This window comes from Macrosteles quadrilineatus, unplaced genomic scaffold (assembly GCF_028750875.1).
Source record: "Macrosteles quadrilineatus isolate MER2022 unplaced genomic scaffold, UCM_ALF_1.0 Scaffold_4__1_contigs__length_99947679, whole genome shotgun sequence".
NCBI classification, from domain to species: Eukaryota; Metazoa; Arthropoda; class Insecta; order Hemiptera; family Cicadellidae; genus Macrosteles; species Macrosteles quadrilineatus.
Window position 1 is genome coordinate 12,458,273 of NW_026542597.1, and position 17,372 is coordinate 12,475,644.

General features: G+C 34.8%; 2 protein-coding genes across 3 annotated transcripts in view; one reads left to right on the forward strand and one right to left on the reverse strand.

Annotated features, from left to right (window-relative positions):
- Positions 1–4,031, reverse strand: part of LOC128992165 (transcription factor E2F3-like) — a 41,175-nt gene extending 37,144 nt beyond the window's left edge. For both annotated transcript variants that reach the window (XM_054415610.1, XM_054415609.1), the window contains exon 1: positions 3,727–4,031. The gene's annotated coding sequence lies outside the window, so the exon portion shown is untranslated. The remainder of the gene's footprint in view (positions 1–3,726) is intronic.
- Positions 4,032–8,354: 4,323 nt separating this feature from the next.
- On the forward strand, positions 8,355–13,920 carry LOC128992430 (uncharacterized). Its single transcript, XM_054416000.1, has 3 exons — positions 8,355–8,462; positions 12,377–12,630; positions 13,219–13,920. Exons 1-3 carry the CDS (start codon positions 8,415–8,417, stop codon positions 13,808–13,810), a joined length of 894 nt encoding a protein of 297 aa, XP_054271975.1. The 5' UTR covers positions 8,355–8,414; the 3' UTR covers positions 13,811–13,920.
- Positions 13,921–17,372: the final 3,452 nt, after the last annotated feature.

The window sequence follows — 17,372 nt, forward strand, 5'->3', positions numbered from 1 at the left end:
GATAATGTTCCTCTAGAACCAATAAACAATCCAATCACCTCAATTTTTGAAATTTTAAAATTTTGCTTGAAATATTCAAAGGTAGAATCATAAATTTTTTTCTTTTCTTCGTTTACTTCGTTAGCTTGATTTATGTTTGTTTCAAATCGAATTGTAGGATCGAGAATTATGCCTTTGTTAGTTTTTCTTTCAATCAATAAAATATCAACTCTTCTGGTGCTTCCGTTAGAAGAAAGACAGTGTACAGCAGAACGTCAAATAACATGGCCCTTAGTAATTGCGAACCTAAAGTAATTCGGCTTGATCCCATCCCCAATCAAAATCATACCTTAAAAGAAATAGCCCAGTACGGTATAGTGAGTATCGGTAACTTATAAGTTTATGCTTGAAAATGAAATTAGGCTACACAATAGACCTACAGGTAACATTACATAGAACTACTGTACTCTGCACTACTAAATAATTAACAGACTAACTGTGGAAATAGACTACACGGAATACGGAAATCGTATTTAACACACTCCACACCAACTCATAACAAACAAAGGTCATTGCTCCTTGACAGAAATTAAGTTATTTGTTAACTTCATAAAGAGTGGTTTACCTCCCTCAGGTAGTCAATCTTCCTCGTATCAATGTCAAGTTACAAACAAGCCGCTTAGCAGGGATAACCTATGGTAATTTCTTATCCCCATTCAGTTAGTGGAAAGCAGCATTAAAACCTAACCTTAAGTTTTTCGTCTTTTGTAAAATATGCACTGTAGGCCTAGATGAATTTTGTAGGCTACTTGCATTTTTTTTAGAGCTATTTTGTCAGCCATTTTTTTTAACATGCTGACAAAGGCTACTGTCAAGGCTAAAGTGGCATTAAATCAAGTAACATTAAAAACCAAGTTGAACATGTATTCTTGTATCAGCATTGATAGGGTCTATGCATACTAGTTCTTCTAACTTCTCGTTTGGCAGTACCCCCCGATTCAATCGCGAGTTAATTTAGGTTTGAATTTGGTTAACTGTTAATTTACCTTAACTTATTTGTATACTCACACAAATAACAAACTTTTTGTAATGAAACCATAAGAATTTACATTTTGGCTTAGGCTTGTCAAAGCATGCTTCGTTTTATTCGGCTTTTTTTTTTGCTGTTTTCGTCCAACTTTGATGTGGCATATTTTCTAAACTAGATGAGTCTCAATGATCAAACTTAACATACTTATAGTAGGTAGGCCTACCGGTAACTTGTGCTTATGACAGAAATTTGATATTTTTTGTTTCAGTCCTTTTTGTTATATTATATTTTGTTATATGTTATATTTCAAGATCTTGAAAATGGAAAAATTGGACAATCCACCATATTTATAGACCTATGAGACAAAAAAGGACAACACTCTTAACTTTTGATTAAAAGTTGTGATTTAGACTGTCTCGTACGACAGCTTTACATTAAAATAATTATCAAAGGTGAGAATTTATTTTTTCCTTTAAAAATATTGCATGAATAACAACATCTTCATCGCTGAAAAAATCTTTTTACGTTTTTGCAGTGACATAAGGTACCTACTTAAGCCTATTACTTACTGTAGCCTATAAATATTTATCCCATTTAATTATGTATCAATTTGAAGCCCATTTTATGCTAAATATTTTGGTTAACTTATTAATTTGTCCTGATATCTTAAAAAATAAAATAACTTAGGCCTAGTTATTTAACATTGAGTAAACCGCGATTTTTGTAAAAAAAAGTGGGTTTCGCACAAACAAAGATGGCCGCCTAAATTCTGAGCGAAAATAAAGTTGTCAATACTTGCATGACATTTCTATTGATATAGGCTAGGCTAGTTAAAATTTTATAAAAGTTTCAGCAAAATTAAAATTGTTGAACGACCATTCAAAGATTCAAAGATTTTATTAGGCCATTAAGTTTACCTAAGTTTGTAACTTACCCTACAATAGGCTGTATGTCAAAGTACAACAAAAAGCAATAAAACTAAATATAAAAAGGAAAACAAACAAAAAAAAACTGCAAGTCCAAACAGCAAACCATGCAAAGGACTAGTGATGTGACGAGTCGAGTACTTGACTCGTTGAGTATCGAGTCCAATGAAGTATCGAGTCGACTCGATACCAAATCGGCAATACTCGAGTACTATTACTCGTGAACTAAAGCTTACTAGATCCGCCGCTACGAGTCCATAGCGCTTGGGTTGGGTGCATGTCTACTCGAGTCGAGACTCGGATGTTGTTCCAGATTTTGCCACTACGAGTCGACAGCGCTTGTGTGCTTAGCTTGACACTGACAGTTCGTATTAATACACTGCTGAATGTTCAAGATATAGTTTCAAAACTATCCGCTACGAGTACATAGCGCTCGAGTAATTTGCTTACTCGAGTCAAGACACTGTTTGTTATTAATCTAAGTTTTATAATAACGAATTAAATCCATAATTAATTATCAACTCAATGTGAGATAAATAACCTATCTCGCTCTCATCTTAAATCTACACAGAGTATAAAACGAGTCCGAGCCAAGTCTGTCCGACTCGAGTAAAGGGACTCGAGTCTGAGTCAAACAAGTTCCATTTCCAGTATTCGCACGGCAGCTACGAGTCAACAGAGCTTCGGTGCTATATAGGTAAGAATCGAGTCCAGTACTCGAGTACCGACTCGAGTAGTTGTGGTATCGAGTCGAATTGACTCGAGTAGGGAAAGTACTCGACTCGTCACATCACTACAAAGGACCATGCCTGTAACTTATGGCTTGAAATTATTGAACCCTTATTATTTTGACCACAACATTGTCTCTTTAAGTTTACTTCTAGGCTGTCTCCAACTTAGTTCACTATTTTAAATGGACCTTAACAAATGCAAGAATTTTACAGCCTAAGGCCTAGGCCTAAAACTTAAGGCTAGAATTAGGTTAGCGTGATGATTTAGACCTGTAACCTATAGCCTATGTTGTGAAAAAACATAGTAGAGACTAAGTTAAGTTAGGCCTTTAACTCTAACTTATCTCTAAATAAATGTGAAGCATAAATCAAATTGGCTAACTTAAGTTAAGTTAGGCCTAAGTTTATTAGGTTAATCCCCAAAAATGCTTAAGTACCCTATTGCTATTTTATAGCCTAGACCTAGTCTAACTCTTGAATGATTATAATATAAGTTAGACCTCCATAACTTATAAGTTAAAGCAGAATGGGAAGAACTTGATGGCTGATAGAAAAAAGACCCTAGCCTAGAGTATAGGCCTGTGACAAGTGAGCAAAGCAAGCATCAAATAAAACTTAACTCTCAGTAGGACAAATATAACAACACTTGAGGAAATTCAGTTAAACATAAAGTAAAAATAAAAAATACAGTCAAGCCATAAGAAATAGTAAGGGTAATATGAAGCATTTATCTATTTAACAAGTTACAGATTCAGTCTCCAACAAAACTAGGCCTAGGTAACTTACCAAGTTTAGGTAGGCCTAGGCCTACAATTAATATTTATTTACTCATCCATTTATAACCAAAATAACAAGTCTAACCACATTAATACTCTTAAATAAAATAAACTAAAAAAATTAATTAGCTACAGTTACGTATATTGCCTACGGGGACAAAAATAACGACGCATCACATCCTTCCTGTGAGGTCAATTTTCCTCACAAGAGGTGAAATTATAATACCACCTATCTTATTCGTAACAACTTCAACTCCATTTAGATAAAGTAAAATTAAACTTACAATTTGAAGGAATGGAAATAGCTCTTAGATTCCGGTGAGGAAATTCGCCAAGGTGCTACATATTCACCTTTCCCTCAACGATGCCGACATTGAATGTCTAGGGTTGGAGTCTATTGTTTGAGTTCGACTTCGCAAGCCACCGTCACCGCATAATTTTAAAGGTTTACTGTTAACTTACGGCACGAGTTTCACCGCAAATTAACACTCGTATTTAGTGACTCACGGAACCAGATAACCATAACTTGTTAAACAGAATCGATAAACAAGCTTGATCGCTTTAGTAACCGCTATTATGCCACACGACAACTTTCGAACCTAAGCTTGTTGCAGCCATGCCATCTGCAGCAGCTGCTGCTAGGGCTAGGGCCAGTAGCATCAAATCGAAATGGCGCGAAAACGGAATCTTTGTATTTCCCGCAAAATCAAACATACGGTAGGGCCCCGTAACAAGCAGTCTATCAGCTTTATGGCTAAAATAAGGCCCTCGTACACCATTAACTTCAAATGAAGTAGTAATTTCTTTTTTTGTTATGTTTTCAATGCATATTGTGTATTACTTGTCCTAAATATTACCTTCAATTCTCAAAAAATGTCGGTAAACATCAAACGTCTTGCTCCGTTTCGTTGCTAAAATAACAGTGGTTCAGGTAGGCGGCCATTGCTTTTCACTCATTCTAGTACTACTAGACACTGGAACAGCGGAGTAGCATACGATGGCGGGAATAGTTTAAAATTTAAATTTAATTAACTATTCTTGTAAATGAAGTTAAAACATTACAAGATTAATATGTTTTTGTTATTTGATAAAATGTATCATGTACTGCATGTACATTTCTAAGATAACAGTAATAGAAAATAGATCATCTGCTTATCTTGTAGCTTCTGCCTAAACCGCATTTTAAAATAACCATAACTAGAAATCATATAATGCAAATAAATAACTTACTAAGATCTGATTTGATTTACTTAATAGGGGTTTGATAAGTCATTATTAGAGAAATTAATTAAAATGCAATAATTTTCTCGACAAGTGAACATAAGTGATTGATAGGACATTGAAGCAGTGTGCTGCTGAGCGCTGCCAACGCAGACGGTCGCATCAGCGACGCGGTGCTAGTGACCAGGAGGACCCTGTCATATGGATTGCCAGCATCAGCAGGACGTATTTGCCGCACGACTACTGGCAGAACAACTAGAAGACCTTTTTGGAGTGATCATCGTTTGACACATCGTGTACACTACATGACAGGCACCCGGCGCTGGTGGGTCGGCATCAACATTCAACGCGACACATTTGCCGTCACGTAGGCTATGACATGGTCTTTTTCGGGCGGTCTCGATGGCATCTGCGCGACGACAATAGCGCTCTTGTATGATATGAGCCTAAGAAAAAATTAAACAAAAAAGTTTCAGCAAACCTGCGCATTTATAAATGTTTATTTTACTTTATCAACCAAATGTGAAAAAATTATATGGGCTTAACAGATCCAGGCATGTTGTCAAAATATCATAACTCGTGACAAAAATGCTTCACGTCTCTAGTCCAGTGATATATCATAAATAATAAGTTCATCAAACCAAAACAAATATAGTTGTTAAACTTAATTTGAGTGGGTGCAACATTTAAAAAGCCTTGCAGTGCTTGATCATTAAAATTTCAATGAATGGCCCTGGCTAAAGAAACATCTGATCTTAGTGAGTAGCAAAGCTACCAGTGGCGGTTCCAAGGGGGGGGCCTACAGAGGCTAAAGTCACTCCCCTTGGACTGTGGGAAAATAAATTAAAACATACATTTTGTCTTAAACTCAATGCTTAAGAAAGCCACGAAATGGCTTTAAAAATACCAAGCTTTCCAGGGGAGGATTTCTGAACCCCCTCTTTTCTTTCGAGAGTGTGGTCTGGGACACCCTATGGTAGCCCCCCCCCTGACAAGGACCTAGAACCTCCACTGAAAACTACACAAGTCAGCTCACTTGCATTCTTATAATATGATTAAAATACACACCTATAGGTGTGTGTCAATGTCTTAAAGTAACAATTGGTCTGGGGTAGCAGAGTTGCTTAGTGCTCGCTACAAATCTGAAGGTCGCTGGTTCGATTCCAAGCAGGATCCTTACTAGACCCAGATGTCGTTTGTCATTGGACGATCAATTAATGATGCTAGGTCGACGTTAGCATCAATAGTCAAACACGTTGGATGGTAGCAAGACCAGGGTTTGGACCGTTTCCTTAGATTATCAGCTGACTTATCTGAGACATTTGGTGATACACAATAAAAGGTCATGAAACATAACACTGGTTTTTAAGTCCCTTTTCAGAGAGCATTCCTATATTAAGGCAAAATATCAGTGTTATGTTTGATAATCTTTATTGTGTATCCATCAGCACTTGGACTCTCTTTTTGGTTACACACACTTTGCTATACTTTAAAAGAGGTACCTTTTAATACAGAAGGTGTTGGTTATATTAACTTATTTCTCACTGATTGATCATTTTCATGTACCTAGTTAACTGGTTTTGAAGACCCTGATGACGCTTCATAAATGGACGTCAAGCGTTTTCAATCCGTCCATTCAACATTGAAAATCGTCTAAATAAAACATTGCAACAGTAGTTTTTTAGCTATACAGTTTTTATTTGAATTCAGTTCAATCATTTTAAATGACCGCCATTTTTATACCAACCATGATATACAAAAATATTTTTTCTCAAAATAGGTCTATGGGTTATTAATCTGCACCAAATTTCAATTCCATACAACAAACGGTTATCAAATAAAATATAATTTGTGAAGAAAAACATTGGCAAGTGTACCAGCAGTCACTTTTAAGCTTAGGAAATTTAAAACGTAATATTTTAGTTTGTCTTTGGTCTACGAATGATTCCCTAAAAGGTTGGTAGAGAGTTCAGAGACTCTCTAGGCCTATATAAAAATAACTTGTATGCAGTTCAACACATACAAGTGTGTACATGTACTGTTCAGCTCATACCAGTTCGTTGTGCTGGTTCAACAGAACTCCAATAATCCAAAACTACACAGTTTATTTTAGCGAATTTCCCATATAGGGAATAAGCTATTTTAAAACGTTTTTATTAGCTCGCTTTCTTGTCCGGTACAAATTTTGCAATCAATTTTATACTAACTTCCCGATCAGCTAGAGACTTGAAGCTTGAAACATAGCTCACAAATGGAAGACAATGCAATATTATATCATTTAATTTTCATATTTCCCTTGGGCTACGCCCCATGGGCTTGTTTTTATTAGCTCGCTTTTTCTTGCAAATTTTTATACTTCCCAATGAGCTAGAGACTTGAAACTTAAAACATAGCTCACAAATGGATGACAATGCAATATTAAATCATTTAATTTTCATATTTCCCTTGGGCTACGCCCCATGGGCTTGTTTTTATTAGCTCACTTTCCTACAAATTTTGATATAAATTTTAAACGAAGTTCCCGATGAGCTAGAGACATGAAATTTGAAACATATCTCACAAATGGATGACAATAATTTAATTTATTTATTTAATTTATATAATTTAATTTTTACATTTCCTTTGGGTTACCTCCCATGGGCTTCCAAATTTTCCATGTTTACATTTTGAAAGAATGTAAATACATCAATTGATTTAAGTCAGCTATAAATACTTAAATTTGACAGTTAGAAGAATTTAATTTATTTATTTAATTTATATCATTTAATTTTCACATTTCCCTTGGGTTACGTCCCATGGGTTTCCAAATTTTCCATGTTTACATTTTGAAAGAATGTAAATACATCAATTGATTTAGGTCAGCTGTAAATACTTAAATTTGACAGTTAGAAGAGCAGAGGTTAAGAGGTACAGGTTCTGCTCCCGAGATATTCTAAAAATATAAAACAAGCATTTTAAAGTAAAGATAAAAAATTTGATTACAGATAATAAGGTTTTGGTTTTGTATTAACAGGCCATATAAAATATAACATATTTACACAATATAAACTTAAAGTCTAAAAACTAGAAAATAATTTACAAATAAAAATATTTTTTTTAAATGCCACATTTTTTTACGCGCTAAAAAGAATAAAATAATTAATTGATAAATATTTTGAGAGAATAACTACTTGTGAGATTTAAAACAAAAACGTGGGGCGCATGCAATAGATCATAATAGTTCAATAGGTGAAGTAATTTGTAAATTAGCATGCGCCCCACGTTTTTGTTTTAAATCTCACAAGTATTTTTTCTCTCAACATATTTATCAGTTATTTTATACTTTTTAGTGCGTTTAAAAATGTGGCATTTTTAAAAAAGTATTTTTATTTGTAAATTATTAAAGATTGAATGGTGTGTTTAAATTTTTACATCAGGAAAACTATCAAACCGTTTTGTAACCCTGTTTTAGCAATATCCTTATGACACTTCATGGATTTAAAAATGATTATAATTTATACCAATGATTAATTTAACTAGCTACCATGATTATACTAATTGATTTTAAAAAGTAGCAAAAACAAAAATGGAGAGGTTACTCTATTGGTAAAGTGGAAGGGATTGAGTTTTTTCCTCTGTTAGTATGCTATTTAGTCATCAGCTGTTCTCTGCAATCACTGTATCAGCTGTTTTGCCACATAGTTGAGAAGAATATTTAGACTTATCAACAGTTCAAGTTCAGCTTGATTGTGCTACTGTTACTGTTCACTGCATGTTAGAAAATTCACTATCATTTAACTGTAGGATTCCCTTGAAAATGGTAACTATTTTTGTATGAAACATATTTTCTGTAAGTCAAAATAAAATAATGTACTGTAATTTTAAAATGTGATGGCATTCTGTAAATAAATTAATAAAAAAAATTTAACTCACTCAAACACAAAATGCTAAACTCTAAAAGATCTGTTTTAAATGGTGACATAGTTTTCATTGCTTTGCAATTATATTAGGGTAATTAAGATTGTTTACAAATCAAGAATATTACTGTTCAATTTGATCACATGGCAATTGTATTACATGGCATAACTGTATTTTGTGTGATGTTATGCTTTCAGATATTTTAACAACTTAAGCAATGCCAAGAACATTATATTTATATTGCATCACCATTGATTGTCTAAGAATGAGTCATATCCATTTTATTGTTTAGCTTGTTCTTTAATAGTTCTACTTTGCTATTTCATCCATGGATCAAACTATCTTTCTGTAATTCATCAATTAATATTGTGAATTTAGTATTTTTAACTTTTAGTTTGTTTTTCTTCAGTTGCAGAGAAAAATCAAAATCGAATTGCGTACTCATTAACTTGTGCGTTAGCTTTCAAAACCGTTTAACAATTATCAAATGATTCAACAATGAACTAACTGTAATGAGAGCTAACTCATTGACGTCAAAGGAGTAATCTTTCAAACTATACTAAATCAATTAGTCTTGGTATTCTGGTGTAGTAGGCACAAAGGATAATTAAATCAGTCCCAGGTCTAGGTTTTACGATGATGTGACCTATGGTAATAGCTTATATGGTAAATTTGCTGATAGAGTAAGTTAAGCACAACCCATTATATAATTACATCACAATAAGTTAAACACTATTTCACCACAACGTCCATCAGAATTTCATCTATTTTTAAAAGGTACTTTTTTAACCGTGTACAATATTGGTGAATTGCTTTGGGTCTGTCCCATGTGTCCAATATTAATGTATCTATATATCTAATTCCGTAAGCCCAAAATTTTACAATGAAATTGTGAGCGAACCGGAGGGCGTAGAAAGCTGGGAGGGGTCTCATTTTAAAGGTCTGGGCATGAAATTTTGGGGAAAATTATTCATTTTTCTTAATTATGCACCAAAAGGTTGTGACAGAATAAAATAATTCACATTTAAATAACATGGGAATCTAGGTCCTGTTTGCTTTGTTTACATTAAAACATGTGGTTTAACTTTATTTAAAGCATATGGTAATATGTAATATGCACTGTAATATGTATACTAACCCTTAAGAGAGGTTGAACCTACCAATTGACTATATTAATTTAATTGCACGATCTGGAATGCCACCACACAAATTAGTTTTAAAAGTTGGTTCAATAGTGATGCTCATTAGAAATATGAAGCTAGGGTCTGGATTAGTTAATGGAGTACGATTGGTTGTGTTAGGTATTACTGGAAAAAGTGTAAAGTTAGTAGTAATTACTGGAGTAGGCAAAGGAAACGTATTTTCCATGCCAAAAATAATACTAATATCCACAGATCCTAATATGCCGTTTAAGTTTACAAGGAAAATTTTCACAAAAATTGGCATTTATTTGAAAAATTTATCTCCATGTATTTTATTTAAGTGAATTTGTCTATATTCAAAGAAATGTATATACATTTAATTAATAGTCATGAAGATTATCATTGAAAATTATCCTTAGTTGTATTATGATTAGAAAGTTTATACTATAAACACACCGCATGAAAAATCCTTTGTAATTTTTATTTTTAACAGAGCAGACCTCAAAATGCATTATGCAGGTATGTAATAACTATATACATATTATAATATACAATAATGTTAAACGATAATCAAGGTAGGGTAACCCATGGGGCTAATAATTTGTACAAAATAATTACTACAATATATACATAGGGGCTACTGCCCCTACAAGCCACTAGTAGTTTTGTATAGTGGTAAATGTATCACACTCCATCTGATTTTACGAAATCCTTTAGGTAAACCACTTACCCAGACAGCACACTTTATCCCAGGGACATCCCATAGTAGTCCCATATGTCCTGAGAATGTCTCGGGATATGTGCGCTATCCTCAGGATATCCCGCAAAATCCCGGGACGAGTACGAAATCCACAGGATATCCTACAATATACCGTAATGTCCCGGGATTTGTAAGTTAACCTCAGGATATCCTGAAAAGTCCCGGGATATGTACGAATGCCATAGGATATCCCAGAATGTACCATGACATCCCGGGACATGTACAAAATACACTGGATATCCTGTAATGTCCCGTAATGTCCCGGTAACAAACTGAAGAAAAAAAATACTACCACTGATGAAATGTACAGTATATCTAAATTTAAATGTTCAACAAGGCCAATATATAATAATTTGTTTTTTTCACTAGTGCTTTCAGAAACTTGGTTTCCATCTTCAGGCTGTGTTTACACTAGTACAAAAAGTAAATATTTACTTAATAAATTAATTTCAAACAAAGTTAAAACAGATGATTTAAAGGATATTGGAAAAATAAAAAATAATATTAGAAAAATTAATCTTTTGAGTTTTGGATATGTTACAGTGTTGTTCTTGATGTAATTATTTTCAGTAATTCCGAATTTATAATTGGGCCGTCTTCATTATTTAACAAATAATTTTGGTCTGTTTTTTATTCTAAAAATAAGATTCCCACGCATTAAGATGTTGAGGTTTTATAATTTATTTTAAAAGTTTAAGGTTTCCCAGATTGAAAATATGTCTTGTTAATACTATGGCTAGCAAGGGTTGACTTTACTTTACTGACATATTATACTACCACTGAGTTCAGGAAAACTAGAGTTCTATCATAGTTGTGTGAAATGTGAATTTAATTCTATCTTTAAATTAATAAAACAACCAAAAACTAATTTTAATCATATAACAATCAATTATTACAGTGCTAATCTAATGGTGATTAAATAATCTATATTCAAATACCAGTATCCTCTCCAACTACCAGAAAAACAATTCAACTACTTGAGGTCTAAACAGATTAACAGAATCATATATAGCCTATACTGTAGTATCAAAAATATTTTAAGTATTGCGACCATTGCAACTGTCGGCTACTCTTTAACCACTTGAAAACACCCATAATCAACAAGCGCAGATAGCTCAGGAGGTAAGGTAAGAGGCTCACAAGGTGAAGGTACCAGGTTCGAAACCCGACTGGGCCAAAAACTTTTTTCTCGTTTTTTTCTTCAAAATTTGTGTTTATTAACTATTTAATCAATTTACTAAACTTATAATTAAGCTTTTCATACTAAATCTATATTATTTTGTGTTTTTTATGTTCAGGCCCAGACCACACTTTATCCCAGGGACATCCCATAGTAGTCCCATATGTCCTGAGAATGTCCTGAGGACTACCCTGGGATGACCTCGGATGTCCCACGGATATGCGTGTGAGCTTATCCGTAGGACATCCCCGGGCGGGGACATTAGGCATTCCTGTGGATATCCTGTGATATCCCAAGTTGACCATAGGACCACTATGGGATATCTTGCATATCCTGTCGCAATATCCGTGGGATGTCCTGAGGAGAAAGTGTGCTGTCTGGGTACTTTCTGGTCTACAAAGAATGCAGAAACCAGCTACTTTGCGGTGTGACCAGTGTGTCAAAAAACTATTTACATGTTTAATTTATTTAAAAAAGGTATTAGTGAGTGAAAAGGTATTCTGAAAAAAGTGTGTGGCTTAATAGATCTCAAATTGAAGCATTTGAAAAATATGCTAAAATCAAAGTACCATAAAATGCTTCTGAACAAAGCAAGTGACTTGAATAGTTTGACTAGTTATGCCAACCGTGTGGAAGTCAACTCGTCCTGAAGTCACTCCGTATCGATGTCAAAATGTGAATGAAAGTTTTTTGTCAATTTTGATCACGGATCTACAAAATATTATTGTTTGCAGGAGACTCTCTCTCCGGAAGAGATGCGTAAGACACTCGAGTATTTGTCTCAGCTGGCTGTGTGTCCTGTTTGCCTGGAGACGTTGACGTCCAAAGTGGCACTTTGTGCACGCGGACATGCAGTATGCCAGGGTTGCTTGGAGCAGCTGAAACAGCTGCACAAGTCGGAATGTCCTCAATGTAAGGCTGCTTTCTGTCAAATTCAGCCGATCTGTTTCATAAGTCAAGTAATTGAGTGTCTACCTCACACTTGCAGGTATGTGTCAAGACAAAAGTAATACCAATCCATAAAAACGGAGATGATAATTTATGAACGAAATGAAATTTCATTCATTTCATAATTTATCATTTAACTATCGCTCTAGTAAACTTGTTTGTCCTAATGAATTATTAACACTTAAATTTCATGGTTTGGTAGCCTCTTGATCACTGAATCTAAACAATGGTTACCTTGCTTTGTCAAGTAGGAGTAGGACTCTAGTTTCAACTTGCGTCATCTATCGGGCTTTGACATGCAAGTCATGATTCATCTTCCGGCATCGCTGAACGTATCTGCTGTGATAACACTGACCAGGTTTTTCAGTATTATATTCGTTGATTGTGTTATTGTCGCGTGTTTGTTATTAACAACGGATCTAATAAAATTGGATATATGTTTTTGTCACACTTGATGATGGACTATGAGAGAGCTGGTCTAGTGGTAGACTTCAGTCCCTAAGTCCCGGGTTCAAATCCTTAGACAGGACTAGTTAATAGCCCGTACAGCCAATGGCAACTAAGGGACTCACAGTTTAAATTGGAATCCGAACCACATTTTTTCCTTAACTCAATGTTTCTTTTTCAGACACAAAAAATGTGACTTTTTTGTGCGGACTGATGATGACCACGAGAAGTTTTGTAACTTCAAACCGACAAAGTGTCGCCACTGTGATTGGTCAGGACCTGAAAATGAACTCGTGAGCCATATAGTAGAAAAACACACGGAAATCTTCGACTATTTTCTTCCTCTGGTAGGGAATGTTGAGAAAGGCATTCCATTTGACCCGAAAATAAAACGTTCTGTATTCACACCGATCTATGTCGAAGGCCACTTTTTCTGGGGAGAAATGAAGAATGAACCAAATATTGAAAAACTTACCGCAGTGTTCCACCCGGTCGGTAATGGGAAGGTGGATATTGAGTTCAAGGGTTCGGTAAAATTAAGTCTTAAGGGATCTTCTTACAGTGCTGATGTTAAACTTAATATGGATCCAGATAAAGATCCGTATGCTGAAAACTGTATTTCCATTCCAACTTCAATCATCCACAAGTACACTGTCGATAATAAGCTTCAGTACACTCTGACTGTGGAAGTTACAATGTTAGAATCTCTTGTGACTTGGGTACAGTCAAGGATAAAATCTGGTATTGGTTTCATAAAGTCTTACAGACAATAAAAAAGTATTACTCGAGTACTGTAAAACAATGTATTGAACAATATATTCTTAAGTAATGCACACATTTTTTAAGTAAAACATGACATTTTTAGGTCATTAAAGGTTTTCAATATTTATCAATGTTGTTTTACACTCCTTTTCACATACCTACTTTCAACAGTTTAAAAATAGTTTTTTATAGTTAAAAAACAGGTTTTAAAAGTGTTATGCTACAAGGAATTGTTTAAGTAGAAAAACATACCATGGAGTTAAGAAGTCAGCAAATATAAATCATATACATGGCAAATAAATCTTCTTTTATACAGTAGAACTTGTGTTCGTTCACTCGTATTTGCTTTGAAAACTGCATATGACTTGACACACCTCATATGCCTCTTCGTCCATAGCTGTATATAAAATAAACAAGTTAAAACCTGTTTTACTAGCACTGTTCAGTCGTGAGCAGTAAAAAGGAATCTAAAGAATTGTTGTTATGACCTAAATTGAATGATAATACAGTATGATCATAATACAGTTTTACTTAAATATTTGTGTGCTATATAAATTATATTCATATCTTTCCAATGAAAACCTGGAAAAGTTTCTTTCCTTATAGTAAATTTGCTAAAAAAATAAACTAATGAATAATAATATGTATACATACATGTTAAAAGTTTGTGTTTATTTCTACTGATAGAAGATGGATATTAGTAAAAAGGCAAAACCAAAATTGTATGATTTATTAGTATTAACAAAATTTAAAACAATAATATAAAATTTTTAAACTACCTTGGACTGTGAGGCTGCATATCAGTCGGGTCTTCCTAGAGGCAAAACAAAATTATGGTTAAACAATCTACTAAATAAATAAACAAAATACTTCAGCTACATCTGACAACATGAAAACAATCAGATGTATTTAGCAACAGAATTTTGTAAACATGTCTAAAAAATAACAGTAAATTTTACTTTTTAATGCAATGTCAAAAAAATAATCTAAAGTTAATGAAACACCATCAAGAGAGTCAAACAGTAAGAAAATAAACATCGCACACAATGTAAGTAATCTTCCAATAAACTTGAAGAGAAAATATAATTTTCTTGAATGGCATATAGGCCTAGGTTATGTTTATATTGCTTGGGTTTGCATACCAGGTCAGTAGGCCTAACTTTGATACACATTAGACATTTTGATGATTCATAAATGTCAAAAATAGGTTTACAAATCTTAGTTAATAGATGGTTTAGCTAACTTTGGGAAAATGAAGGCTCAGTTAGCTCAGATATATCAATTAAAAACTTCTTTTGTTCAGAGTTAATTTTTTTCTAAAGTGAATTTACATTATTTAAAAGATTATAGTGGTCATTTTCCATTTTAGTTGGGAAAAAAAAGATTCAGAAATATACTATGAAATTATGGATTGGTTTGGATGTACATGCAATGACAATTCATGCAGTGGTCTCCAATGGAGATAACATAGGTGTAAATTGTTTGAATTTGAAGACCAAGAACTACCTTTTGTCAATTTATTTATAATGTTCTGTATCAAGTTATTTTTATCTATATTTTCAATGATTAAATATACTTTAATTAAAAAAAACTTTACTAATCATGGATTGTTATTCAGATTTTAGAAAAAAGTGAAGAGAACATGATTATGATGATACCAAAGTACTTAGCACGCATTGTAACTTTTTTTTACGAAGTAGCAAAATGTTGTCACCTACTTCCTACGCCCTCACATGACATTTTCCAGACCGATGTTAAAAATCCAATCACTCCTGCAGTTTATGTGCATGAACATCCAGATATTATTGAACCAAAAAATTGTTTGTGATTTGTAAAATAGGTACACTGTGAAGACAACATGAAAAAACTAAAAAATTATGTCTAGTGTTTGAAAAAATAAACTGTCATGATGTGTATGTTGCCTATCTTTGTGATAAAATTACGGAATTTAAAACAAAACAGTTCAACGCACATTAAGAATTAGTGCAGCGGCTGTTTCAGTCGGTCTTGTATTTTAGGAGGTTATTACAAAAGTCAATGCTTTTATCTAAGTGATAATACAATGATCCTCTAGGCCTAGCCTGGTCTTGTACAAAACTAATCTAAGCTAGAGCCAAGAACATATCTTAGACTACCTGTATGGCTCACACCACTATAGCTTAAACAACTTCCTGTTCAGTTAGACATCAACATATACAGGGAGCGGCAGAAATATCTGACGGTTTTCAAGCGAGTACAGTCCGGCAGCCGAGTGGAGGGGGGTGGTGGGGAGCAGCTCATTCTCAAGGCCAAGTGTGACAATTTTAGTCGCCATGGAGCAGTGGACCAGTATACATCGCGCGTTTGCCTTTGAGGCGTTTTTTAAAAATGGCGATTCTGTTGTTGGTACGCAACGTAAGTTTCGGAGGCATTTTAATGTGGCTCGTGGGGAACCTATCCCATCCCGAAACACCATCAAATTGTGGGTGGATACCTTTAGATCACAGGATCAACTGCAAAACGTAGGCCTACAGGCCGTCCAAGGCCAGTGAGGACGCCTGAGAACGTGGAGCGAGTGCGACAAGCTGTGCTAACGAGCCCGCATCGCCCGGAGCGTAGACAAGCTGCTGCTTTTGGCATGTCTGATCGCTGTCGGGTGAAACATGCCAAGAGCAGCAGCTTGTCTACGCTCCGGGCGATGCGGGCTCGTTAGCACAGCTTGTCGCACTCGCTCCACGTTCTCAGGCGTCCTCACTGGCCTTGGACGGCCTGTAGGCCTACGTTTTGCAGTTGATCCTGTGATCTAAAGGTATCCACCCACAATTTGATGGTGTTTCGGGATGGGATAGGTTCCCCACGAGCCACATTAAAATGCCTCCGAAACTTACGTTGCGTACCAACAACAGAATCGCCATTTTTAAAAAACGCCTCAACGGCAAACGCGCGATGTATACTGGTCCACTGCTCCATGGCGACTAAAATTGTCACACTTGGCCTTGAGAATGAGCCGCTCCCCACCACCCCCCTCCACTCGGCTGCCGGACTGTACTCGCTTGAAAACCGTCAGATATTTCTGCCGCTCCCTGTATTAAACTACCTGTATAGCTCCACACCACCAAAGCTTGATGCTGTCTTCATAACGGTCCTGCGGCCTCTCCAATACAAACTCATGTTCTTCTTCTTCTTTCGCCAGTTCTGGAATATAGCGCTGTCCTGAAGCAGTGGCTACCACAGGTATATACCTGTGAACACTGTGCCAAACGGCAAACACAGCAACATTTAATTTTGAGATGGTTATTGATTGGCAATAATCTTTGATGCTTGAACCATACTTATTTTAAATGCTAAGGAGCTTTAGGAACCCTAAAACATGTTGCTTGATGAATTGGCTTCTTTTGTTATTCAAATTTTCTGGCTCTGCGACATTAAGCCTATAAAAATCACAACATATAGTTTATTTTATTTATAAAAATAAAGAACCATCAATGGATTTGGGATCTTTTACTTAAGACAGCCTACAATATAACAAACGTTAGGTATGTAATTTGAAAAACCTGGTAGTCTTTGATTGTTGAATTTTTTGATGCCATGGTC